Source organism: Cicer arietinum, chromosome 3 (genome assembly GCF_000331145.2).
Source record: "Cicer arietinum cultivar CDC Frontier isolate Library 1 chromosome 3, Cicar.CDCFrontier_v2.0, whole genome shotgun sequence".
Classification (NCBI taxonomy): domain Eukaryota; kingdom Viridiplantae; phylum Streptophyta; class Magnoliopsida; order Fabales; family Fabaceae; genus Cicer; species Cicer arietinum.
In genome coordinates, this window is record NC_021162.2 from 73,613,570 (window position 1) to 73,634,416 (window position 20,847).

Consider the following 20,847-nt stretch of genomic DNA (forward strand, 5'->3'; position numbering starts at 1 on the left):
AATTTAATTCTAAAATGACATTGCTGTTTATCCAAGAGGATATGTGTTGCTTAGCTAATGCTCTTATTTCAAAATATATTGGTCCTTTAATCTCCAATGAATGACAACTAATTCTCATTCACATATATGCACAACGAAAGTGCCTGTGCTATTTAACTTGTTAATTTTTTATTTTTTTTTACAAAAGGATTTAATTTTAGACTAAAATACATTTTTTTTATCTTGTTTGGTTTGAGGTAGATGAAACGAGGTAATATTTTTAAATTGGTTTAAATTTTAGGAGAAGAAAGGAGGGACTCCATATAACTAAAAAACCATTAAAAATCCTTCCTCTCCTATTGAACTAAACACAAAACCATTAAAATTTCACCATTTCTCTTCCGTTGAACCAAATAGACTATATTTAGAGTCGATTTATGAGTAGATTCTTAATATTTTTTTCTCTCCATTTGGTTCTTTATATTATGTTTATTTGCAATGTTTGCCTTTAAGTCTTCAAATTAGTGGTTGTATTTATGCGATGTACAAAATAAAATATAGTATATAAATAATTTTTATTTTTGAAATTAAAAAAATAAATTTAAAACATGAAATATGGTGATTGAAGTAAAAAACATTAAAACCAAACCACATATTTATTAAAAAAACATTAATTGAATAGAGGAAAATTTAATTAAAAAAAAGAGTTGTTGTGATTTTTGGAGTTCCAAAAGTTGAAGTTATCAAAAATTTTGGAAATTTGAAGAAGTCGAAGATGTTGATGAAAAATAATCGAATATTTTAATTTATAATAAAAAAATACCACATCATTATTTAAATTTTACTTATTAAAATTATCTTATAAATATTATTACGACACATTACTATTTTAACAATCATATATGTATATATATTTTGATCAAAAATCCAAAACAAATCACAACTATGCAGGTTTAAAGATTAACATTACAAACAAAACATAAATCAAACATTAAATAAAAGAAAAATAAAAAAATTTAAACTCCTAAGCAGAATTTATGAATTTTACTTACATCTTTTATCATTTGGGTATGGGCTTTATCATTTGGTTCGGGCACCCGCCCGCCCAACTAAAAATACCCGTCCCTATCACCTTCCTCCTTCAACCAGAAAAAAATCGACCGCGATGGTGTGTTGAACAACACTGCTCGCAACACAGAACAGAAGCTCCACATCCCAGTACCCAAAATAGTTCAAACATAAAACCCCATCTTATCCTAAATTTATACTAGCCCTAAATTCCATCATCTAACTCAATCATCTGCGACGTCGTTTAAGCTCAGCTAGGGTTTTCTCTCTCTCATTTTTTCCGCAAAAAAACCTGCCAATTAATCAGATATGTCAAAGAGAAAGTTCGGATTCGAAGGTTTCGGCATAAACCGCCAATCAACGTACAGTTTCGAGCGATCTCAACCTCCTCAACGACTCTATGTCCCTCCTTCTTCCCGCAAAGGCCACGACAACTACGAAGACACCGACATCGACAACATCGAGTACGATGACGATACCAGAGATGAAGCTAACAACAATAACGACGGTGATGGTGGTGGTGCTGATAAGGAAGAGGAAATCGATCCTTTAGATGCTTTCATGGAAGGGATACACGAGGAGATGAAGGCGGCACCACCTCCGAAGCCGAAGGAGAAAGCAGAGGATAGGTACAGAGATGATGAAGAGGACGATCCAATGGAGAGTTTTTTGAGAGCGAAAAAGGATTTAGGGTTGACGCTTGCATCGGAAGCGCTGCATGCTGGATACGATTCTGATGAGGAGGTTTATGCTGCTGCTAAGGCTGTGGATGCTGGTTTGATAGAGTATGATTCCGATGATAACCCTATTGTTCTTGATAAGAAGAAAATTGAACCCATAACTCCTCTTGATCACACTTCCATTGATTATGAGCCTTTCAATAAGGATTTTTATGAGGAGACGCCTTCAATATCAGGTATTTATTTCACTCGCTCCATAACAGAACATAATACAACCCTGAAATTCTATTGTTATGTTTTACTTGTTGATGCTGAATTGTGACTCCTTGCCTACATTTTATTTTGTTAATATTTCACATGGAAGATAATGTCATTTCATTAAAGCCATGTTTGAATGAACAACTTAATTAAGCACTTATAACATACACATTTATAATATAAGTGCTTGTGTATAAGCTACTTTTATCACAAAATGTAAAATGAAGTCAAATTGTTTTCGCAAGCTCTTCCAAATAGTCTCACAAGTGCTTGTTTTGTCAATAGATAAGTTCAAATAAGTCAATAAACGACTTTAAGGAGAAGAGTAAGCTTCCTACTTGAATAATAATGATTGTTAAGCTGTCTCCCAATTATTTGAAGTTATGGTCAAATATGTCATATTTGGTAGTTGTGATGGGGTACAGTCGTATAGACTACTATTTTGAATCGACAATTACCCTCCTACTGATATTCTGTCGGTGATGGACCAAACAGTAGTCATTTGATAGACAATTGTGGAAATCTTGAGCCTTAAAGCTAAACATTTCTGCAATATGTTTCAATTGTGGAAATTGCAGTACTTGTCTTTAGCTCTAAGGCACAAAATGATATATTTTCCACAATTGTATATCAAAGGATGACATGCTTGGCCCATTATCTGAAGAATATCAGTAAGAGCGTAAACTAGTCAGTCCAAAATAGTAGCTTGTACCCATCACAAGCACATGATGTGCTGACAATACCACTCCCTAGCACATACATCTGCTTAAAGTTAAAACTCTACTCAAAGCAATTGAACTTTTGGTGTGCTTTTTCCTCTTGATACAGGTATGAGCGAGCAAGATGTAATTGATTACAGGAAGAGTTTGGCAATCCGAGTATCTGGTTTTGATGTTCCTAAGCCAGTTAAAACATTTGAAGAATGTGGGTTTGCTCCACAAATTATGGCTGCTATAAAGAAACAAGGTTATGAGAAACCCACTTCTATACAATGCCAAGCTTTACCGGTTGTGCTTTCTGGAAGAGATATCATTGGCATAGCCAAAACTGGTTCTGGTAAAACTGCTGCTTTTGTGCTTCCTATGATTGTGCATATCATGGATCAGCCAGAGCTTCAGAAGGAGGAAGGTCCTATTGGAGTGATATGTGCGCCTACTAGAGAATTGGCACATCAGATATATCTCGAGGCTAAGAAATTTGCAAAAGCATACGGTATACGTGTCTCTGCTGTCTATGGTGGAATGTCAAAACTTGAACAATTCAAAGAACTTAAGGCAGGCTGTGAGATTGTCGTTGCTACCCCTGGGAGATTAATAGACATGCTAAAAATGAAGGCATTGACAATGTTGAGAGCAACTTACCTAGTGCTTGATGAGGCTGATCGAATGTTTGATCTTGGATTTGAGCCACAAGTAAGGTCCATTGTTGGTCAGATTAGGCCGGACCGCCAAACTTTGCTATTTTCTGCAACAATGCCTCGCAAAGTCGAAAAGTTAGCCAGGGAAATCCTTTCAGATCCTGTCAGGGTGACAGTGGGGGAGGTGGGGATGGCAAATGAAGATATTACTCAAGTTGTTCAAGTAATTCCTTCTGATTCTGAGAAACTGCCGTGGCTTCTGGAGAAACTGCCCGAAACGATTGATCAAGGCGATACGTTAGTTTTTGCTTCCAAAAAGGCCACTGTGGATGAAATTGAATCACAGTTGGCTCAGAGAAGCTTTAAAGTTGCTGCCCTGCACGGTGATAAGGATCAAGCTTCTCGTATGGATATTTTACAGAAGTTTAAATCTGGCACCTACCATGTGCTAATTGCAACTGACGTTGCTGCTCGTGGTCTTGACATCAAGTCAATTAAAACCGTGGTAAACTTTGATATTGCTAAAGATATGGACATGCATGTCCATCGCATTGGAAGAACAGGCCGTGCTGGTGACAAGGAAGGAGTTGCATACACTCTTATAACTCAAAAAGAAGCACGGTTTGCTGGCGAATTGGTAAATAGCTTAGTTGCTGCTGGTCAGAATGTGTCCACGGAGTTGATGGATCTTGCTATGAAGGTAATGATGCCCTATATCGTATTTTTGTTTCATCACGAGTATCAATGTCTGTGCAATTGATTTCATGTTTGTAGACTCTTGTATACATATAGTTAATTATTATTGCTGGTTCATGCAATTGTAGATTTTGTAGAACCTCCCATTCACCCCCTTATGCTATTTACATGCCAAAAGTGAATTATTAAGTAATTAGTACATATTTCTTGAAATGTTTATGTAAAGTGGAACTGTTGGTGGTTGAGGTAGGTTTCTAAGAAGGTGGACTTCAGAAACAAATTTAGAGGTTTTATATCCTATAGGTTTCTTAGGTTTGACTGTTTGCGACTATATGATCATTTACGAGGATATTAAAATGATTGAATTGCTCTTTTCGAAAGATGAAATGGTTCGTGAACAATTAAAGGGGTAGTGCTGGGTGTTGTGAGTAGTTCAATATACTAAGAGTTTATCATGAAGGTGGTTTTCTCTGTTAATAATGCATTTACTTTCTTTGTATTTTTCTGTTTCTAAAATATTTTCTTTTCATATTTTATGATTATGCTAAAAGGTTCAAATCTTTCGTTTGTGTCTTGAAATTACGTATTGACTTTTGTCTTGTAATTCTGTAGGATGGGAGATTCAGGTCGAAACGCGATGCAAGAAAAGGAGGTATGCTATTTGATTTGTATACTAAATGCCTATAGTAAAATAAGCTGATGTTGCTATAATACAGTTTATGCAATTATAAGCTGTATCCTTATCCCTCTACAGTAGAGTCGTGATATTGTCATGCTCGAATAGAGAATCTCTTTTTTTACATTTCTTGTGTTGTGCAGGTGGAAGAAAAGGCAAAGGCAGAGGTGGTGGTGGTGCAGGTGGCAAAGGCGTGCGAGGAGTGGATTTCGGCTTGGGCATTGGATATACTGCAGAGCCAAACAATGCACCATCTAACACAGTTCCAAGTCGATCTGCTGCTGTAAATTCTCTGCGAACAGGAATGATGTCACAATTTAGGAGTAACTTTGTTGCTGCATCATCAAACTCTCAAAATGAAGGATTCAGTAATAATACAAGCATAACTGTTAATAAGAGACCAGCACTCGCTGGCTTTGTATCTGGTGGGTCAATTGGCGGCGATATAAATACTCATCAGCATACTGCTTCATACAATCCTGCTACATCAGCTGCAAATTCCACTAGTCAAAGTTCCGGAGTAAATCCTGGTCAGAACAGCACAAACAGGTTACTTTTCTGAGTTGAACTTTCTTCACACATGTCTTGATGGTTAAATTACTTAGGTTTTTGATAAAGTTCTCGTTTTTTCTTTTGCAGCAGTTCTAAACCTAGAGAAAGGAGAAGGCCATCAGGTTGGGATAGATAGTTCGTCTCATTTGAAATGGTGCCACTGTCAAATGTATGAGTGCTATTGATTTGATGTGGCTTGTATTATCATTGCACTAGTTTCCAATCACCTATAATTCAGTTATAGAAAGGCTTGAGGTTTGTTTGGTTCTAATGTATTAAAAGCCGTTTTGCACACTAAAGGAACCAAGCCTTATCCTAGTCCGGTCACACAGGTGTCTTTTTTTGTTGTTCATGAGGAAAGAGAGAAAACAGAGCAAAATTACACCTTATGGAAACAGGTTCCCATAGTATCAGCCAAAACAAGTTCCCAGAAGATCTTTGTATATTTGAATTTGCCACAATGTAGTTGTTTCTCTAATAGGCAAATGTTTGTTACTGTCCTATTTTAGATGAATTATGGACTTCTTTCTCAAAATCATTCATGTGTCTTACTCTTAGCTAGGAGCTACAATTTGAGAACGGCATCAGATTCAAATCTAAGATAAATTTCACGCAAGTTAGGATGTGATATATATTTTTGGAGTACAAGTTATGAACAATTTTCAATCTCATCATCACTCAAACAACTAATTTTCATAGTCAACAATTAAATCAACAACTCATTTTCTACAAATTGACAGGTGTACAAACATTTATTGTTTTAATTAAATAAGATAGGCTGATCTTCGGAGCCTTCTCTGCATGATAGTTCTTGTAACATCTTTGTCGAATACTTAAAAAAACTAATAAAAACTATTTTTTGAGAAAACTTGCCAACAATGATTAAAAACCGCACTTATGAACGTTTATATGTATGGTGCTTCTTCTTCGATTCGACTTCTCTAGCAAATCTTTCTAGAATTCAAAATAATATAGTAGCTTATCCCAATTTCTAATTTCTTGTGAACAAAATTAATGGTTGGCACATCTTTTCTAAGTGTGTTGAAGAACTTTGATCACGATTAAAATCAAGTCTAAAAAACGATATTTAGAAAAATTACAGTTGGACACAAACAATAATTCATTGCCCATTTTTCCTTAAAGAATAATCTAAATAAGAGTAAATCACAATTTGGTCACTAATGCTTTATCTACTTTGTCCCTAAACTTATTGAACTAAAATAATTTCCTAAATCCATCTTCCACTTCTAATCCTCACACTAGTCTTTGAAAATCCATCTTCCACTTCTCATCCTCACTTAATTTGCGGCGATACCTACGTCACTTAATTTTGTTTTTGGTATTGAAATTGCACCCTAAATGTCAAACAGGCTCCACAAATTAATTAAATAAGTGATTGATTGCAAATAATTGATAAACTTCAATTAAAAAATGAATTGTTTAGATAATTAAAATTTTATTAAAACAATTTTTGGCCATTACCTTAAAAGTCAGAGGTTAAATAAAACTCCACCATTTCCTTTAGAAAGATGGTAAAGTCAGTCGTGCATTAATCAATTAATCAAATTATTATTATTTTTTTATCTTTATAAAATTAATAAATATAACGATGCTAAATGAAATTAGGCCCTTTTATTATTAAAAAAAAAAAAAGAAGAGATAGATTAGGCACGGTAACTGCGGGCCTTTGATAGTAATTTGATTTTGTTGTTGTAACTCGAAACCCATAAACCCTTTGTTCTAGGCAGCTCTGAAGCACGGAGAGTGAGTGAGTGAGCGAAGTGGCTCTATTAATTAAAAAAGAAATAAATACTTAATATTGTATGAGCCTCTTCCAAGATTAAGATTAAGATCTGTTGTTGGTCCACTCTGGGCTGGGTTGATTGTATTCATCGCCCGCCTCTCTCAGATCCGAAATGTCTATCACAAATGCTTTTCTATGCGTACTAGTCATCGCAACTTATTCCATTTCACTTACTTCTGCTGATTCCATCTATGGTTGCGGTGGATTTGTCCAGGTAAATCATCCAAGCGCCGATTTCGTTCTGTTACTCTTTCTCTGCAACTGCGCAATATTTTCATTTTTTAGGCATTCAGATTGGAAAATCAAATGCACGGATCTGAAATTTAATGCTATCACTAACAATTCGTCTATTTCAGCTGATTTTGTCTATTAATTTTATTATTATTATTATTATTATTATTATTATTATTATTATTATTATTACTACCGATTTGAGTATGTATGTTGATAGTGATATTTTCGTTACCTCAGGCGAGTTCGTCGTTGGTGAAATCGAGGAAACCAACCGATGCTAAATTGGATTATTCACATGTCACGGTAAGTGTGTGTATTAAACTTAGGTTATGTTTTGATAAACAACTTAATTATGTGCTCGTCGCATAAATGCTTATCATATATAATAGTTTATGTATAAGTTATTTCTACGACAAAAATAAAGTCAAATTTATTTTTATTTAAACTATAAACTGTTTTCATAAGATATAAGATATCTTAGGAGTTTATGGAAATAAATTAAGAACAATCCAAATAGTCTCGTAAGTGCTTATACTAGTAGATAAACTCAAATTACCCCACCCGAAACATGCTCATGTTTTGCCATTTGTTCCGGGTTTGATTTTGAACACTAATTATTTTGCACAGTAACTATAACAATGTTATTACTTCTTACGGGCTTGGAGTTTTATTTGCTATTTTTTGGTATATTGCTGCCTACTGGGAGGAGAAATATGATACACGAGTTTCTATTCTCATTTTGTGGTGAACAAAATTTATATGATTTTTCTAATGTAGGTTGAGCTTCAAACAGTGGATGGACTGGTAAAGGATAGAACACAATGCGCTCCAAATGGATACTATTTTATTCCTGTATACGACAAGGTAAACCTGGATAAGTGTACATAGAAACATATTCTGGTCAACTTTTGCGTATCGAAAAAGTCAGAAATACGGACACCATACATATCTTAGGTGTTGATATGTTATTCAGTTCTTCTCAATGCAATTATTTTCATTGCAGGGTTCCTTCGTAATTAAAGTTAATGGACCTGATGGGTGGTCATGGGATCCAGAAAAGGTTTGTCATTTCTGTCATTGATGAAGGTTATCGTGGACATTAATGTTTCTCCTTTTACGTCACATCTTTATGCAATTATGCATGATCTATGCGTCATTTTTTTTCTTCTGAATCTGGGCTTAATTGAAAAATTATTCAAAGTATTATGATTTCTGACACTTGTGTTCCCCCCTATCCCAATAGGTTCCTGTGGTAGTTGACAATCATGGTTGCAATGGCAATGAAGATATAAATTTTCGTTTCACAGGGTTAGTTATTAATTTGCTTTTATTATTTATTTTATTTTATGTCCTACTGTATGCTATGCTTTCACTTAGTCTGCATTTCGAAATTAATTACAGAAATGTGTATTTTGTAGGTTTTCTATATCTGGTAGAGTGGTGGGAGCTGCAGGCGGTGAAAGTTGTTCAGTTAAAAATGGAGGTCCTTCAAATGTAAAGGTTGAACTATTGTCTTCTTCTGGGGATCTTGTCGCATCAGTCTTGACTTCAACATCAGGGAGCTACTTGTTTACAAATGTTGTTCCAGGTAGGGATGTTTATGTTCACTTTTGGAATGATCTTGTAATTAAGTTCTATTACTGTGTTGGTAAACTCTTTTACTTGCACCATTTTGGAAATTATTACCTAATATAACATCAGTAATTGTCCAAGATTCATGCATATAATATATATAATATTTATGTGACTAAAATATATGATGAAACTGTATAAAAATTATAAATGGTTTACAGATTGGCAAAATTGATTTCATGTTTTGACAATACAAATAATAATGATGTCACTGGTGCTGAAAAATATTAATTGGTTGAGAAATAGTTGTGGATAAAGGACTAATAATGGCTATAAATGCAGGATGTGTTCAATTAATTATTATTATTACGCACAATTCAGGATTTGTTCTAGATCTAGTAATTTAAATTTTGGAATGAAAATTTAGTTTGGTAATTAGGGTGCCTCAAGAGTCAATTTTACGCACAAGAGTTAATTAGGGTGCCTGAAAATTTATTAATATTACGCACAATTTTCGTTTGTTTGCAATAAGTGATATACATACATACATATATATATATATATATATATATTTTATAACTGTAGTTGTGCGTCAAGAGTCAATTTTGAGCCCATTTTGTTTTAATCTTGGTTTAGACATGCTTACCAAACATTCCCAAGATATGATGTCAATAATGCATATTTTTCCACATGGTATAGTCTTAGTTAGAAGTTGAGAGAAGAGGTAAATGAAGAGTTAGAGATACGGTGCAAGCCTTGAAAACACATATGGTTCCTCCTAAGAAGTAAAACAAGGTTATATAATATGCAAGTTTAGGACATGACAAACAAATTATTATGTAGAGGTAAAAATTGGAGAGCATACAAATTACAATACTACAAATCTCACGTTTTTAGTATCTTGAGTCCATCATACATTGTGACATTGAGATAGAGGAAGATGTCAACCATAGAATCCAAGTAGAGTGGATGAAATGGAGGAATGCTTTGAGGTGTGATATGCAATAGAAAAATAGTAAAGTACCTCTCAAGCTTGAAGGAAAAATGAATCACACTTCTTTACGGTCCTCAATTTTTTATGGTACTGAATGTTGTGCCAGAAAACCTAATAAGAAAGTAAAGTTAGTGTCATAGAGATGAAAATGTAAAATTGGATGAGTGGTTACACCAGCGAAGATAAAATTAGAAGTACACTCATTAGGGAGAAAAATTGGGGTGGCCCTCCATTGTAGAGAAGATGGCAGAATCTCATCTTAGGTAGTATGGGCATGTATGGGGAAGACCTTATAACCTATAGAAGCACAACAAACCAAAGTAGACTAGATAGAGGATGGTCCAGTAGTTAGAGGTAGAGGGAAATCAATAAACTATTGGTCAAACTATTGAAAGAGGTTTAGATGTAAAAGGTCTACTTTTGGACCAAATACATGTTACGATTTCAGGATGTCGACTAATCCATGTAGCTAACGCCACCTAATGGAAAAAGGCTTTGTTGTTGTCGACGTCTTTGTTGTAAGGAGTGATAGCAGATTGGGGAGCCCAATTAAGTGACATTGTTCATAACTCTGTAAATTCTTGTCTAGAATTCTGGCTTCTGTTGTGTTGTCCATAGGATTTAGTTTGAAAATCATTCACTGTTGCCATTATTTTTTTTTATTTGTTATTCTTATTTCAAACAAATGGTCAATACTCCCAATGTGCAGGAAAATATGAACTACGGGCTTCAAATCCTGATTTGAAAGTTGAAGTTAAAGGTCCAACGCAGGTCTGAACTATTTTGTTTTGCTCTGCTTCCAGCATTTTTCCAGTGTGTTGATACCCTTGTCTTTTCTATATCCCTATTTAGTCTCACAATACATTTAGTGAGCTTGCATGTTGTGCTTGCCATTTTTCTGTCTAATAATCATGTTCTTCTTGCAGGTGGAATTGGGCTTTGGAAATGGGGTGGTTGATGATATTTTCTTTGTCCCTGGGTATAGTATCAGTGGGTCTGTTGTTGCACAGGTAATCTTTGTTGAAGGACTATCTTATTTAAAATTTAACTTTCTCTTAGGAATCACATTGTTTTCGAATATTGCGTTATAATTTTGTGAAGAGACCCATTTGCATCTGTGGCAGGTAGAACAAAGAATAAATTCTGGATTGTTTATTTATCATTCTTTTATGAGAGTGTTAAAGGATATTTTGGCTTTTAATCAGCTTAAACTTGCAAACTAGTGTGACATGGTTTATTTTTTAACTTGATGTCGCTAGACAGTTCAATTGAATCCTTTCTCTAGTAGTTATGCCTTTCATTTTGGTTTTTCTTCCAGGGAAACCCAATATTAGGAGTCCATATCTTCTTATATTCAGATGACGTGTCTGAGATAGAATGTTTGCAAGGTTCTGCTAATGGTCCACGACAAGGAGTAGCTCTCTGTCACGCTGTATCAGATGCCGACGGAAAGTTCACATTCAATTCAATACCTTGTGGTAATTGTCTTTGTTAAAGCTTATCCTCTCTTCTCCCCCTTAAAGAATAAAATGTGCTGTAGGGGAAGATGAATTTCTGGTGCTTATATATTGAAAAACAGAGGATATTTTATCATAAAATGTGAACTTAGTCTTCAAGATTCTAAGAACTTCATCCTTGACACGCACACTGCAATTTTTCCCTCTTGGTTATGAACATATGTTATTTCACTTGTGTGTATGCTGATTTCACAGTTGCAATTCATTTTCCCTATTGTATAAAATTATTTCTCTTTTCTGTCAATTGAGTATCATTGTTCTGGTGTGCATGAAAATTACTTATTTTGATTACATGCCGCTGGAACCCATTTGCTTGAATTTGGAGCTCATCCTTTTTGTTAATTTACAGGAAGTTATGAACTAGTTCCATACTACAAGGGTGAAAATACAGTATTTGATGTTTCACCGTCTAGTGTCGCAGTTAATGTTAAGCATCAACATGTAACAGTGCCTCAAAAGTTTCAGGTACAATACATGGATAAACATGTTGCAAATACTAATTATTTTCATTGTTTTTTCCTATGTCATTAAATAAATGAGTTACTTCTATCTAGGTGGGGTAAATCAAAATATTTAATTATGTATCACTGCTATTAAGAGCAATCCATGTGAAATTTTCATTAAGGGGAATGTGAATGCTTGATTATAATGTCAGATTTCTTAGAAGTCCTTTTCAGATTTCTTAAAGGTCCTTTTGGATAAAGAAATAAATAAAATTCTTTGCATCCACTTTTCTCATAATTTGTTCTTATTAGAGACCGTAATTAATCACATTTAATTGGTCAATGATAACTTCAGTCTCCAATAGAGTTAGCAATTGTTGGGTTATTGCTACGATGAGCAACTGTAAGGGTTTGTTCAGTGAGTGCTGATGCACAACAATAGCAGAACACCATAGAACAAATACAGACAAAATACTTCTGCAACACTCTGTCAATATTTATTTCATATAGATAGAGTTCGGGGGAGGAGAGAAAGCATAGTTGTTGAGTAGAAAATGAAAACGAGTCTTGTTGTCATTCAGGTAGTTTTGTCCTTGGGAAAGTTGTCCCGTGGTCTCGTAAGTAGAGTTTAGTCTGGTGCTTCACTCCTAGATATGTTTCGTGACATGACCATTTTAATAATCAAATTCGGAATTTTTATTGTCTTGTCCAATCCCTAATTTTATGATGGTATGAGAGCCTATTCAAGATCCATTGGGCCATCTCTTATCAGGTCACTGTTATTGGGCCACTCAGGTCAGACTTCAGATGTCTAGTTTTGAGCATAAGGGGTGTGTTAAGAGTCCCACAAAGGATGAGATAAGGTCTGACAATGTGTTTATAAGTGGGAGCAGTCCTCATCTTACAAGTCAGTTTTGTAGGGTTGTTTTAGGCCCAATCTAAATTCTAAGAGAACTAAATAAAATGGACCTTCAATGTTGATGGAAGAAAATCTGTGTCAGTTGTGTATATTTATGGTCACCGTTTATTGAAAATTAGAAGTGCATCTTTCCTCTGTAATTTAAAAGTGTTGATATAAAAATTGTTTATCATTGTACTTGATTTGTCAATTATGACAAAGTCATTGTAGCATTGTTTAAAGCTTGTAAAGGACTCCACTTAGTGGGAGAAGACTTTAGTTGTTGTTGTTCCTCTGAAAAAACATGTGACAAAGAAAAAGAGAAAAACCAAAATATATAAGAACTACAAATTAAGATTGGAATTGGAATTCCAATACATCTAGGTATTAAATATATACCCAAATGTCTGAATATTTATAAATATATAATATGTTGAAACATGTTCGGTGTATTAACAGTTATCATACTTTACTGTTATCTGTCTTTTAATGTGGTTATATTATGCTGTTTTGTTCAAATATCTCTTTACAATGTTAAATATTACAGGTAACTGGATTTTCTGTTGGGGGCCGTGTAGTTGATGGAAACGACATAGGAGTGGAGGGTGTTAAGGTCATAGTTGATGGTCATGAAAGGTCTATTACTGACAGTCAAGGATATTATAAGCTTGATCAGGTATTAATGAGGAAATTTGCTTCGTTTAGCACATTCATAGACGAGGCATTTCTTATGGACATAGGTCCCATAATCCTCATTAACTTTCAGTTTTGGGTTTTCATTTATTTCTGTCATTTGGTGTTATACAACTCAGATCGGATTGGTCAGTTTACATGTAGAACCGACCTGGTAATTAATTGGTCTGAGCAACTTACTAGATTGGACTTGCATTCTATCGAATACAAACCGGTCTAACTCAGCTGGTTACTGCAGTTTTGTAGTGAAAACCTGCTAGATCACTTGATCTATTTATGTATCCCACCAAAATGTCCAAATGATCCAGAGTGTGAACATAATCCTCAAGAGATTAGATTCTGATGAAAGTGAATTTACTGTCAACACAAGCTGTTTGTAACTATTGAAGATAATTCCCAAAAGCTGTCTAAAACGCTCAAATTTTTTCGGATCCCTAGCTGTCGTCACCTCTGAAAACCATTGTAGCCGTCTGCCCCCGTACCGGAATTTGTCCTTGTTAGGTTCTATTGGGACACAACTTTTTGTTGTAACAGTCACAACTTCTTTGTTTACTTCGTCGGTGTCATGCAATTCTTTTCTCATTAATGGAATCAATGGCTTTTATTCCCACCAACAATCATTCTGGTGGTGACTCTTTTCCCCCATACGAATCATATTAGTGGCAACTCCTTTTTCTCGTGGGCGGTCATTCTGATATTGACTTTTGTTGGTTATGACTCATGCTAGCCCAACACTTTGTCCTAGATGCTTTGGCACTACTTTCGTCCTAAATGCTGTGGCTCAACGTTTGCCCCAAATGCTATGATCTCAACCTTTGTCCCAAATGTATTAGCCTGACCCGTCTTCGTCCCAGATGCATTTATCTTGCCTATGTCCTCGAAGTAGAAGTAGGTTAGTTTTAAAGTTTAAATATTTTGGGTCTCCCATATTATTGAGTTGATGCTTCCAAATGTGGTTTTGAGAAGGACGAACCATGCTTTGTTTGGTTGCTTGTTATAAAATTTCTCTTAGGCTGATTATCGTTCCGACTATTTGTCTAGATAATCTTATAACAATCCTCTTTGACTTCTACAGCATCCCTAAGTTGTCTTCCCAACCATTGTTTTTGCTGCAGCTCATTTTTTATTTGTATTTTTTTTTTTATTTGAGGGGTAATGCATTATTTTCTTGCAACAAGCTTAAAGCTTAGTAAGTTTTACTGTTTAGCTTGAGGGGGTGGTAGAATACAAAATATCTTTGATATTATAATATGGTATCTTAGTTTATCTCCTAGGACTAGTTTCCAATCTTAGAATATCTAAGATTATCTTGTTAGATTGGTTTCAATTTTACTTGGTTATTATCATGATTTGTTTCTTGATTTTCTTATTTATTTAGGATTAGCAGTCTGTACCCCTATAAATAGGGATTAGTCCTTAGTCTTCTCTTCATATCAAATTATTGTCACTAATATTTTAAGTTCATACTTCATCAATATTTTAATTCTGTAAATACATTATTGTCACTAACATTATCTCATCCTTTTCTCTAAAATCAATAACTTCATCAACCAACAATCAAGACTTTGTAAAGATTTTTAATTGTTTTAAAAAAATTCAAATAAAGATAATCATTTTATTGGCAAAGTTTGCATGTGATGGATAAGAAAAAAGATAAATAGTTATAGAAATGGCCATTAAATGTGTGTGTGTGTATTGGTTCAAAAGTGAAACATTAATTCAATTAGTGACCCAATGAACCGATACCCGGCATAGTTAATGACGGGACCAATTTTTTTAACATTGCTATCTATTTAAGCATGTATGATTATTCTATAACGTTCCTAGATACTATTTAGGGCCTAGGCCTGTGTATAAAATGTTTCATTTGTTTTTGTGTTGAATTTATTAGGTTACATCAACGCACTATACCATAGAAGCCCGGAAGGAGCATTACAAATTCAAGAAGTTAGTGAATTATATGGTAAAACATATCCTAAATTTTTATCATGTTTTTATGTGGCTAATACTTTGTTTTGTTTAGTATGATGATGAAAAACATTTAGATGGTTTTGACAAGCTTGGAATTTAGGTTTATGCTTTTTTTATAATTAAATTTCAAGCTTTTCTCCTTGCTCAGGTATTGCCAAATATGGCATCAATAGAAGACATTGTTGCTGTTTCATATGATCTTTGTGGTTTAGTTAGGATGGTTAGTAGTGGTCAAAGAGCAACGGTATGCATGCTCCTTCTTGTAAGTTAACTTAGTAATATTTGCATATCAAAATCAAAGTTGACCTTTTGTTAATTGTACTAGGTGGCTTTGACTCATGGACCTGATAATGTGAAACCACAAAAGAAACAAACAGATGGAAATGGAAATTTCTGCTTTGAGGTACTTTGCACAGTGCTATAAATCAATCATTTTCTCCCCTCTTGTTCTGACTGTCTTTGACTGATTTTTGGAGGACAATTAGCTCAGGCTTAAAAAGAGAGGTGGCAGATTAGGATGTTAAATAACATATTTTACTACATGGGCTGCAAATTTTACTTTAATTGTAGTTTGCAAGTTTAGGAAATAGTGTATTACTTGCTATTTAATCTATCAATATTGTATTTTTCTATCTTGTTGTCAGAAGCTTTATAACAAGAAGGTTCTGAACATTAGAACTATACAATATGTGATAATATTTTTATGCCTATTGACAATAGAACCCATAAAGCAATAAACATGTACACAAGGAAAAACTCGAAACTCGTGGTTGCAGCTCTGAGCTTAGGAATTTTGTAAATCTTATAATCTAGAGGTTTGTATGTACAATTAGAGTTGAAAAAGCAACATGTTTTTTGAAAGGATTCAGTTTAGGTAGTGCAGATTTTATATGAAATATATTGGCTGAATTGTAAGAAAGTCCTAATTTTCTTTCAGCCTCTGCAGTTGGTTAAAATATTCAATTTTTTAAGGACTAAAAGTAACTTGATGTCTTCTTTCTTTATTTTTGTTTTGAAGCTCTAAGTTTGAATATTCCTTATTAATATTGTATAACTTGTTGGTAAAATGTCTAGGTTCTTCCTGGTGAATATCGCTTGTCAGCTATTGCTGCTGCTCCTGATAGTGCTGCTGGACTCATGTTTGCTCCATCTTATATCGATGTTGTGGTCAAAAGTCCATTGTTGAATGTTGAATTTTCACAGGTAAAATTTTCATCCATTGTAACTATAGATGATCTATTAAGCTTTTTGGTTCTTTCGTCCTTTTCCGTTTAGTCTTTTCTGCTACATACATGCCAAACTCTTTGGGGGCCTAAAATTGGAGTCCCTTGTCAATATAGTTCAGCATGAGATGATAATTCTTGTATGATTGTATGATTTGTTGACTATTATTAATATGTGACATTATATAATATAACTTAGTTTGTCTGGATAAACTTTTTTCAGGATAGGATGTACTTGAGAGGATTTAAAATGATTTATCATAAAATACTTTGTTTGTACATCTAAACAAGATTTTCCCAAACTTGGTTCATTCCTCTGAGTAATAACTTGGTCTTAACATGGGGTAATTTTCTTTCACAATGAAAAATTAGTAATGACATCTTATAAGGTGGAAATTTTCAAATGTCCCACCCATTCTTTTTTATTTCAATAGATTTCTCTGCTGCAATTCATCTCCTATATTGTGAAGGAGAAAATGCTGAGACATGTAAAAATGTTGTTCAAACGACTGTAGTAGGCTCTGACATCATGGGTGCCAATAGGTCTATTTAATGCAGAAATTCATAGCCTTTATTGGTGAGATGATGGGGCTTGAGATCCTTAGCTAAAGAAAGATCAAGTTGATCTCCTTACTCCATCATTATTGATGGCAAATATGTCATTAACTTTCAAATGTTCTGTCCTTTTCCTGTGTTGTGTGCTGTGCTCATCAAGGATGGATTGAACAAGACAGCAGTAAAATGATTCAACAAAATCTGGTGCTTCCTTTCTGATAGGATGAACTTCAAATGATTCAAAAACAATGGTTTCTGCAGCTAGATCTTCAACGGTGTCATTGAGGCCAGCCGTGGTTGTTGAATGTGAAGTTATGGTGGCAGTAGATTTCTTAGCAAATAAGATAGGGCACAGATATCCAAATTGAATTCCATTGAATTGCTACAATATAATTCTGTTGTATTTCAATTTCTTTAAAAATTAAAAGGTCTATCCGAACACAACATTAGATTCTTTTGATCAGAATATAATTACTAACCTGAATTTTATTTTATTTATTTACAGATTTCTCATATGGTTAAATTTTTATTTGATTGTACTACGTAGCTTTTGCTTTCGGTTCAGTTTCTTTGGGAATATTTTTAACCCCATCCCCCATTAGGACCTAGACATTGGCCTAGATTTTATATGTTCAGGTCAGATTTCCATAAAAATTTATTTATTCTGATTGTTTGGCGCATGATTGTAGGCTCTGGTCAATGTCCGTGGGGCTGTAACCTGCAAGGAGAAATGCGATCCATCTGTATCTGTGACTCTTGTGAGGCAGGTTGATAAACGTAACGAAGAGAGAAAGTCAATTAGCTTGACCACTGAGAGTAGTGAATTTCTGTTTTCAGATGTTATTCCTGGAAAATACAGGCTTGAGGTTTGCCTTCTTTTGCACACTCCCATTTTATTCGTCGTTTGTCTTAGTAGAATTCCTGTAGTTTTATGTTTTAATGCCTGAATACTCTCGTTTTAATTTTTTACCTGCTTTTTGTTCAGTATTAGTCATTTGCTAGAATGTTCTAATTCATTTCTTCACGGTTTTTACAATATTTCTTTTAGGTGAAACATAGTTCCCCTGAATCAATGACATTGGAAGATAATTGGTGCTGGGAGAAGAGCTTCATAGATGTAAATCTTGGAGCTGAAGACTTCGAAGGAATTGTTTTTGTTCAAAAAGGCTACTGGGTCAATGTTATCTCCACTCACGATGTTGATGGTTACATAACTCAACCAGATGGGTCAACTGTTAATTTGAAGATTCAGGTATTTGTATCTGATCATTAGTCCCTTCAAACATGTCAGGAAATTGCAACTTCATTAAATTCATTTTTGTTCTTGTGTTACCTGCAGAAAGGTTCCCAGCATATATGTGTTGAATTTCCTGGAGTACATGAATTTAGTTTTATTGACTCATGTATCTTCTTTGGAAGCTCATCTGTGAAAATGGACACATCTAATCTATTGGTATGAAGAATTAAAGATACCTGCGATTATATTTTCAGTTTATTAACTTAAATTTGCTTCTTTCCAGGGTTTTCTTCATTTTTTAATTTCATTAAGTTTTTGTAGCCCATCCATCTAAAAGGAGAAAAACATCTTATCAAAGGACAAATAAATGTGCATTCCGGCTTAAATGATGCATTGCCTGAGAAAATACTTGTTGATATTTATCGTGATGGAGCCGGCGTTGCTGATAGTGCCGTGGCCATACTTAAGTCGCATGAGAAAGATCAAACAGATACTTCTGTCTTTGAGTATTCTGTATGGGCCAATCCAGGAGAAAAGCTTACCTTTTTTCCGCGAGATTCCAGGTATGTTTTTCTAGATGATATAATTGCAGTTGAACTTGTGTTTTGGTTAAAAGGCTTTTATGGAGAGAGATAGGAATAGGATCAAGAGAGGAAAAATCACCTATTGGTAATGACTATCTCAATTCATGATTGTCAATTTATCCCAGGAAGATTGACTGTATGTACAGCATGTAATAATTAAGTGCAGTATGTATAGTGCATTTATACTATCTCATGCTAACTGTCCTAATTATATGCCAACCAACTATTTTAACTGCCTTATATGTACCATTTTGAATTTAAGGTTACACACTCCAAATGCAATACCTATTTGTAGTTATGAAACTCATTGTATGTTTGTATTTATGTTTGCAGTTTTCCTTTAAGGTTTGAATTTTTAATAAACATTTTTTATGGCCCTGTGTTTCTTATAGTTACAACTTACAATTATTTTGTTCATCTACTGCACACAATTTATGATTCTGGGAGGTTTCTGTATCCAACTTTTTTCTAGTAATTAAATGACTTATCTCATTTTTCCTACCACTTTCCCTTATCTCTTTGAACTGTTGAAATGAAATTAATTCAATCGCCGCAGTCTACCCATTTTTTTACTGTTTATTTTTTATTACAGGAATGATGGAGATAAAAAGCTTTTATTTTATCCTAGAGAACATCATGTAAGTATCTAAGGACTAGTTTGTCTAGTGATGTTTTTCTGGGACAATCATCTAAAACATTCATGTGATAAATCCATTTCCTTAGGTATCAGTGACAGATGATAACTGTCAAGCTTATATTCCTACATTTTCTTGTCGGTTGGGTGTATATATTGAAGGATCAGTCTCGCCTCCTCTTTCTGGCGTTCATATCAGAATTTTTGCTGCTGGAGACAGCAGTGTCACTGGACTTAAAAGTGGTGAAGTAATTCTTGAAACGACCACCGAAGTCGATGGCTCCTTTGTGGCAGGTCCTCTGTATGATGATGTTGGTTATAATGTTCAGGCTTCAAAGGTAGTCTCCTCAGAAATTTTTGTTGTTGTTGCAATTGCTATATGTTGAATGAGAAGAAAATATTAAAAAAAATATAAAAATAACCGGAGACAGTGGGTCCACTGGGTAGTTGAAGATTAGGGTTGTCTCTCAACGGACTCTGATACCATGTTGAATGAGAAGAAAATATTAAGAAACATGTTGAATAACCCCGTGTGTTTCAACTACACAATGGAGGTTCTTTATATAGACTTTGTGATAAATACACATAATGACAGGAATACTTACAGACGATAGAAATACTTACAGACTTTCTATTTATTTACTTACTAATATTTTATTTTCAACACTATAATTATCTATGAAGTTTATGCGTTGAGATGTCTGATTCTCACAAAAACTGATGGTCAATAGTCTCCCAGTTGCATTGTCTAACGCAATTTAGAACGAGTGCAACACACAAACAGGCTCAGAACCAAAATATGAAAGTTTTCTCATTATAATATGTTGAGAGTCCCATATCGGCTAAAGATATGGACTAAGTAGTGTGTATAATGCTCGAATAGTTCTCAGCTTACAGGCCGATATGTCTATCTTGGGTTAGGCCCTACACCTAAATTTTAAGATTTTATAATTGTCTATCTTAGACATGTTAATAGGTTATTGGTCAAGATATCTGTTGTTACACCCGCATTTGTCCATGCTCCATTTGTCTAATCCCAGACATAAGGGGAGTGTGTTGATTGTTGAGAGTCTGACGTTGACTAGAGATATGACCTAGGTAGTGCATAAGACTTGAGGAGTCCTCACCCTACAAGCCAATTTTGTGGACTTGACTTGGGTCGTAATCCCATTTTTTTAGAATCTGTTTTTTGTTGCTCCTTTTTTTAAATCAATACTCTTCC

At 34.4% G+C, this 20,847-nt stretch overlaps 2 protein-coding genes across 3 annotated transcripts in view; both read left to right on the top strand.

The window, feature by feature from the left end:
• Positions 1-1,215: 1,215 nt before the first annotated feature.
• Positions 1,216-5,804, top strand: LOC101503277 (DEAD-box ATP-dependent RNA helicase 24). Of its 2 annotated transcripts, none has more exons than XM_004494374.4 (5): positions 1,216-1,963; positions 2,814-4,042; positions 4,651-4,690; positions 4,858-5,263; positions 5,354-5,804. In XM_004494374.4, exons 1-5 carry the CDS (start codon positions 1,357-1,359, stop codon positions 5,400-5,402), a joined length of 2,331 nt encoding a protein of 776 aa, XP_004494431.1. In that variant the 5' UTR covers positions 1,216-1,356; the 3' UTR covers positions 5,403-5,804. The 2 variants fall into 2 exon arrangements, with proteins under 2 accessions (XP_004494431.1, XP_004494432.1); XM_004494375.4 differs by having other exon boundaries at positions 5,357-5,804.
• A 1,151-nt stretch (positions 5,805-6,955) lies between these two features.
• The window catches only part of LOC101503824 (uncharacterized), a 17,905-nt gene continuing 4,013 nt past the window's right edge, over positions 6,956-20,847 (top strand). The window contains exons 1-21 of the mRNA XM_004494376.4: positions 6,956-7,284; positions 7,542-7,607; positions 8,082-8,168; positions 8,308-8,364; positions 8,548-8,612; positions 8,723-8,892; positions 10,580-10,641; positions 10,797-10,880; positions 11,189-11,348; positions 11,737-11,852; positions 13,276-13,404; positions 15,313-15,384; positions 15,541-15,636; positions 15,718-15,795; positions 16,467-16,595; positions 17,860-18,036; positions 18,219-18,422; positions 18,510-18,623; positions 18,729-18,970; positions 19,584-19,629; positions 19,715-19,963. Coding sequence (XP_004494433.1) covers positions 7,183-7,284; positions 7,542-7,607; positions 8,082-8,168; positions 8,308-8,364; positions 8,548-8,612; positions 8,723-8,892; positions 10,580-10,641; positions 10,797-10,880; positions 11,189-11,348; positions 11,737-11,852; positions 13,276-13,404; positions 15,313-15,384; positions 15,541-15,636; positions 15,718-15,795; positions 16,467-16,595; positions 17,860-18,036; positions 18,219-18,422; positions 18,510-18,623; positions 18,729-18,970; positions 19,584-19,629; positions 19,715-19,963 — 2,505 coding nt within the window. The 5' untranslated portion in view covers positions 6,956-7,182. The remainder of the gene's footprint in view (positions 7,285-7,541; positions 7,608-8,081; positions 8,169-8,307; positions 8,365-8,547; positions 8,613-8,722; positions 8,893-10,579; positions 10,642-10,796; positions 10,881-11,188; positions 11,349-11,736; positions 11,853-13,275; positions 13,405-15,312; positions 15,385-15,540; positions 15,637-15,717; positions 15,796-16,466; positions 16,596-17,859; positions 18,037-18,218; positions 18,423-18,509; positions 18,624-18,728; positions 18,971-19,583; positions 19,630-19,714; positions 19,964-20,847) is intronic.

Bases quoted from the DNA above. Each gene is read 5' to 3' on its own strand.
- LOC101503277 (XM_004494374.4), top strand. From the start codon at position 1,357: ATGTCAAAGAGAAAGTTCGGATTCGAAGGTTTCGGCATAAACCGCCAA. The intron at 4,043-4,650 runs GTAATGATGCCC...GTAATTCTGTAG, and splicing joins TGATGGATCTTGCTATGAAG to GATGGGAGATTCAGGTCGAA. The intron at 4,691-4,857 runs GTATGCTATTTG...TGTGTTGTGCAG, and splicing joins ACGCGATGCAAGAAAAGGAG to GTGGAAGAAAAGGCAAAGGC.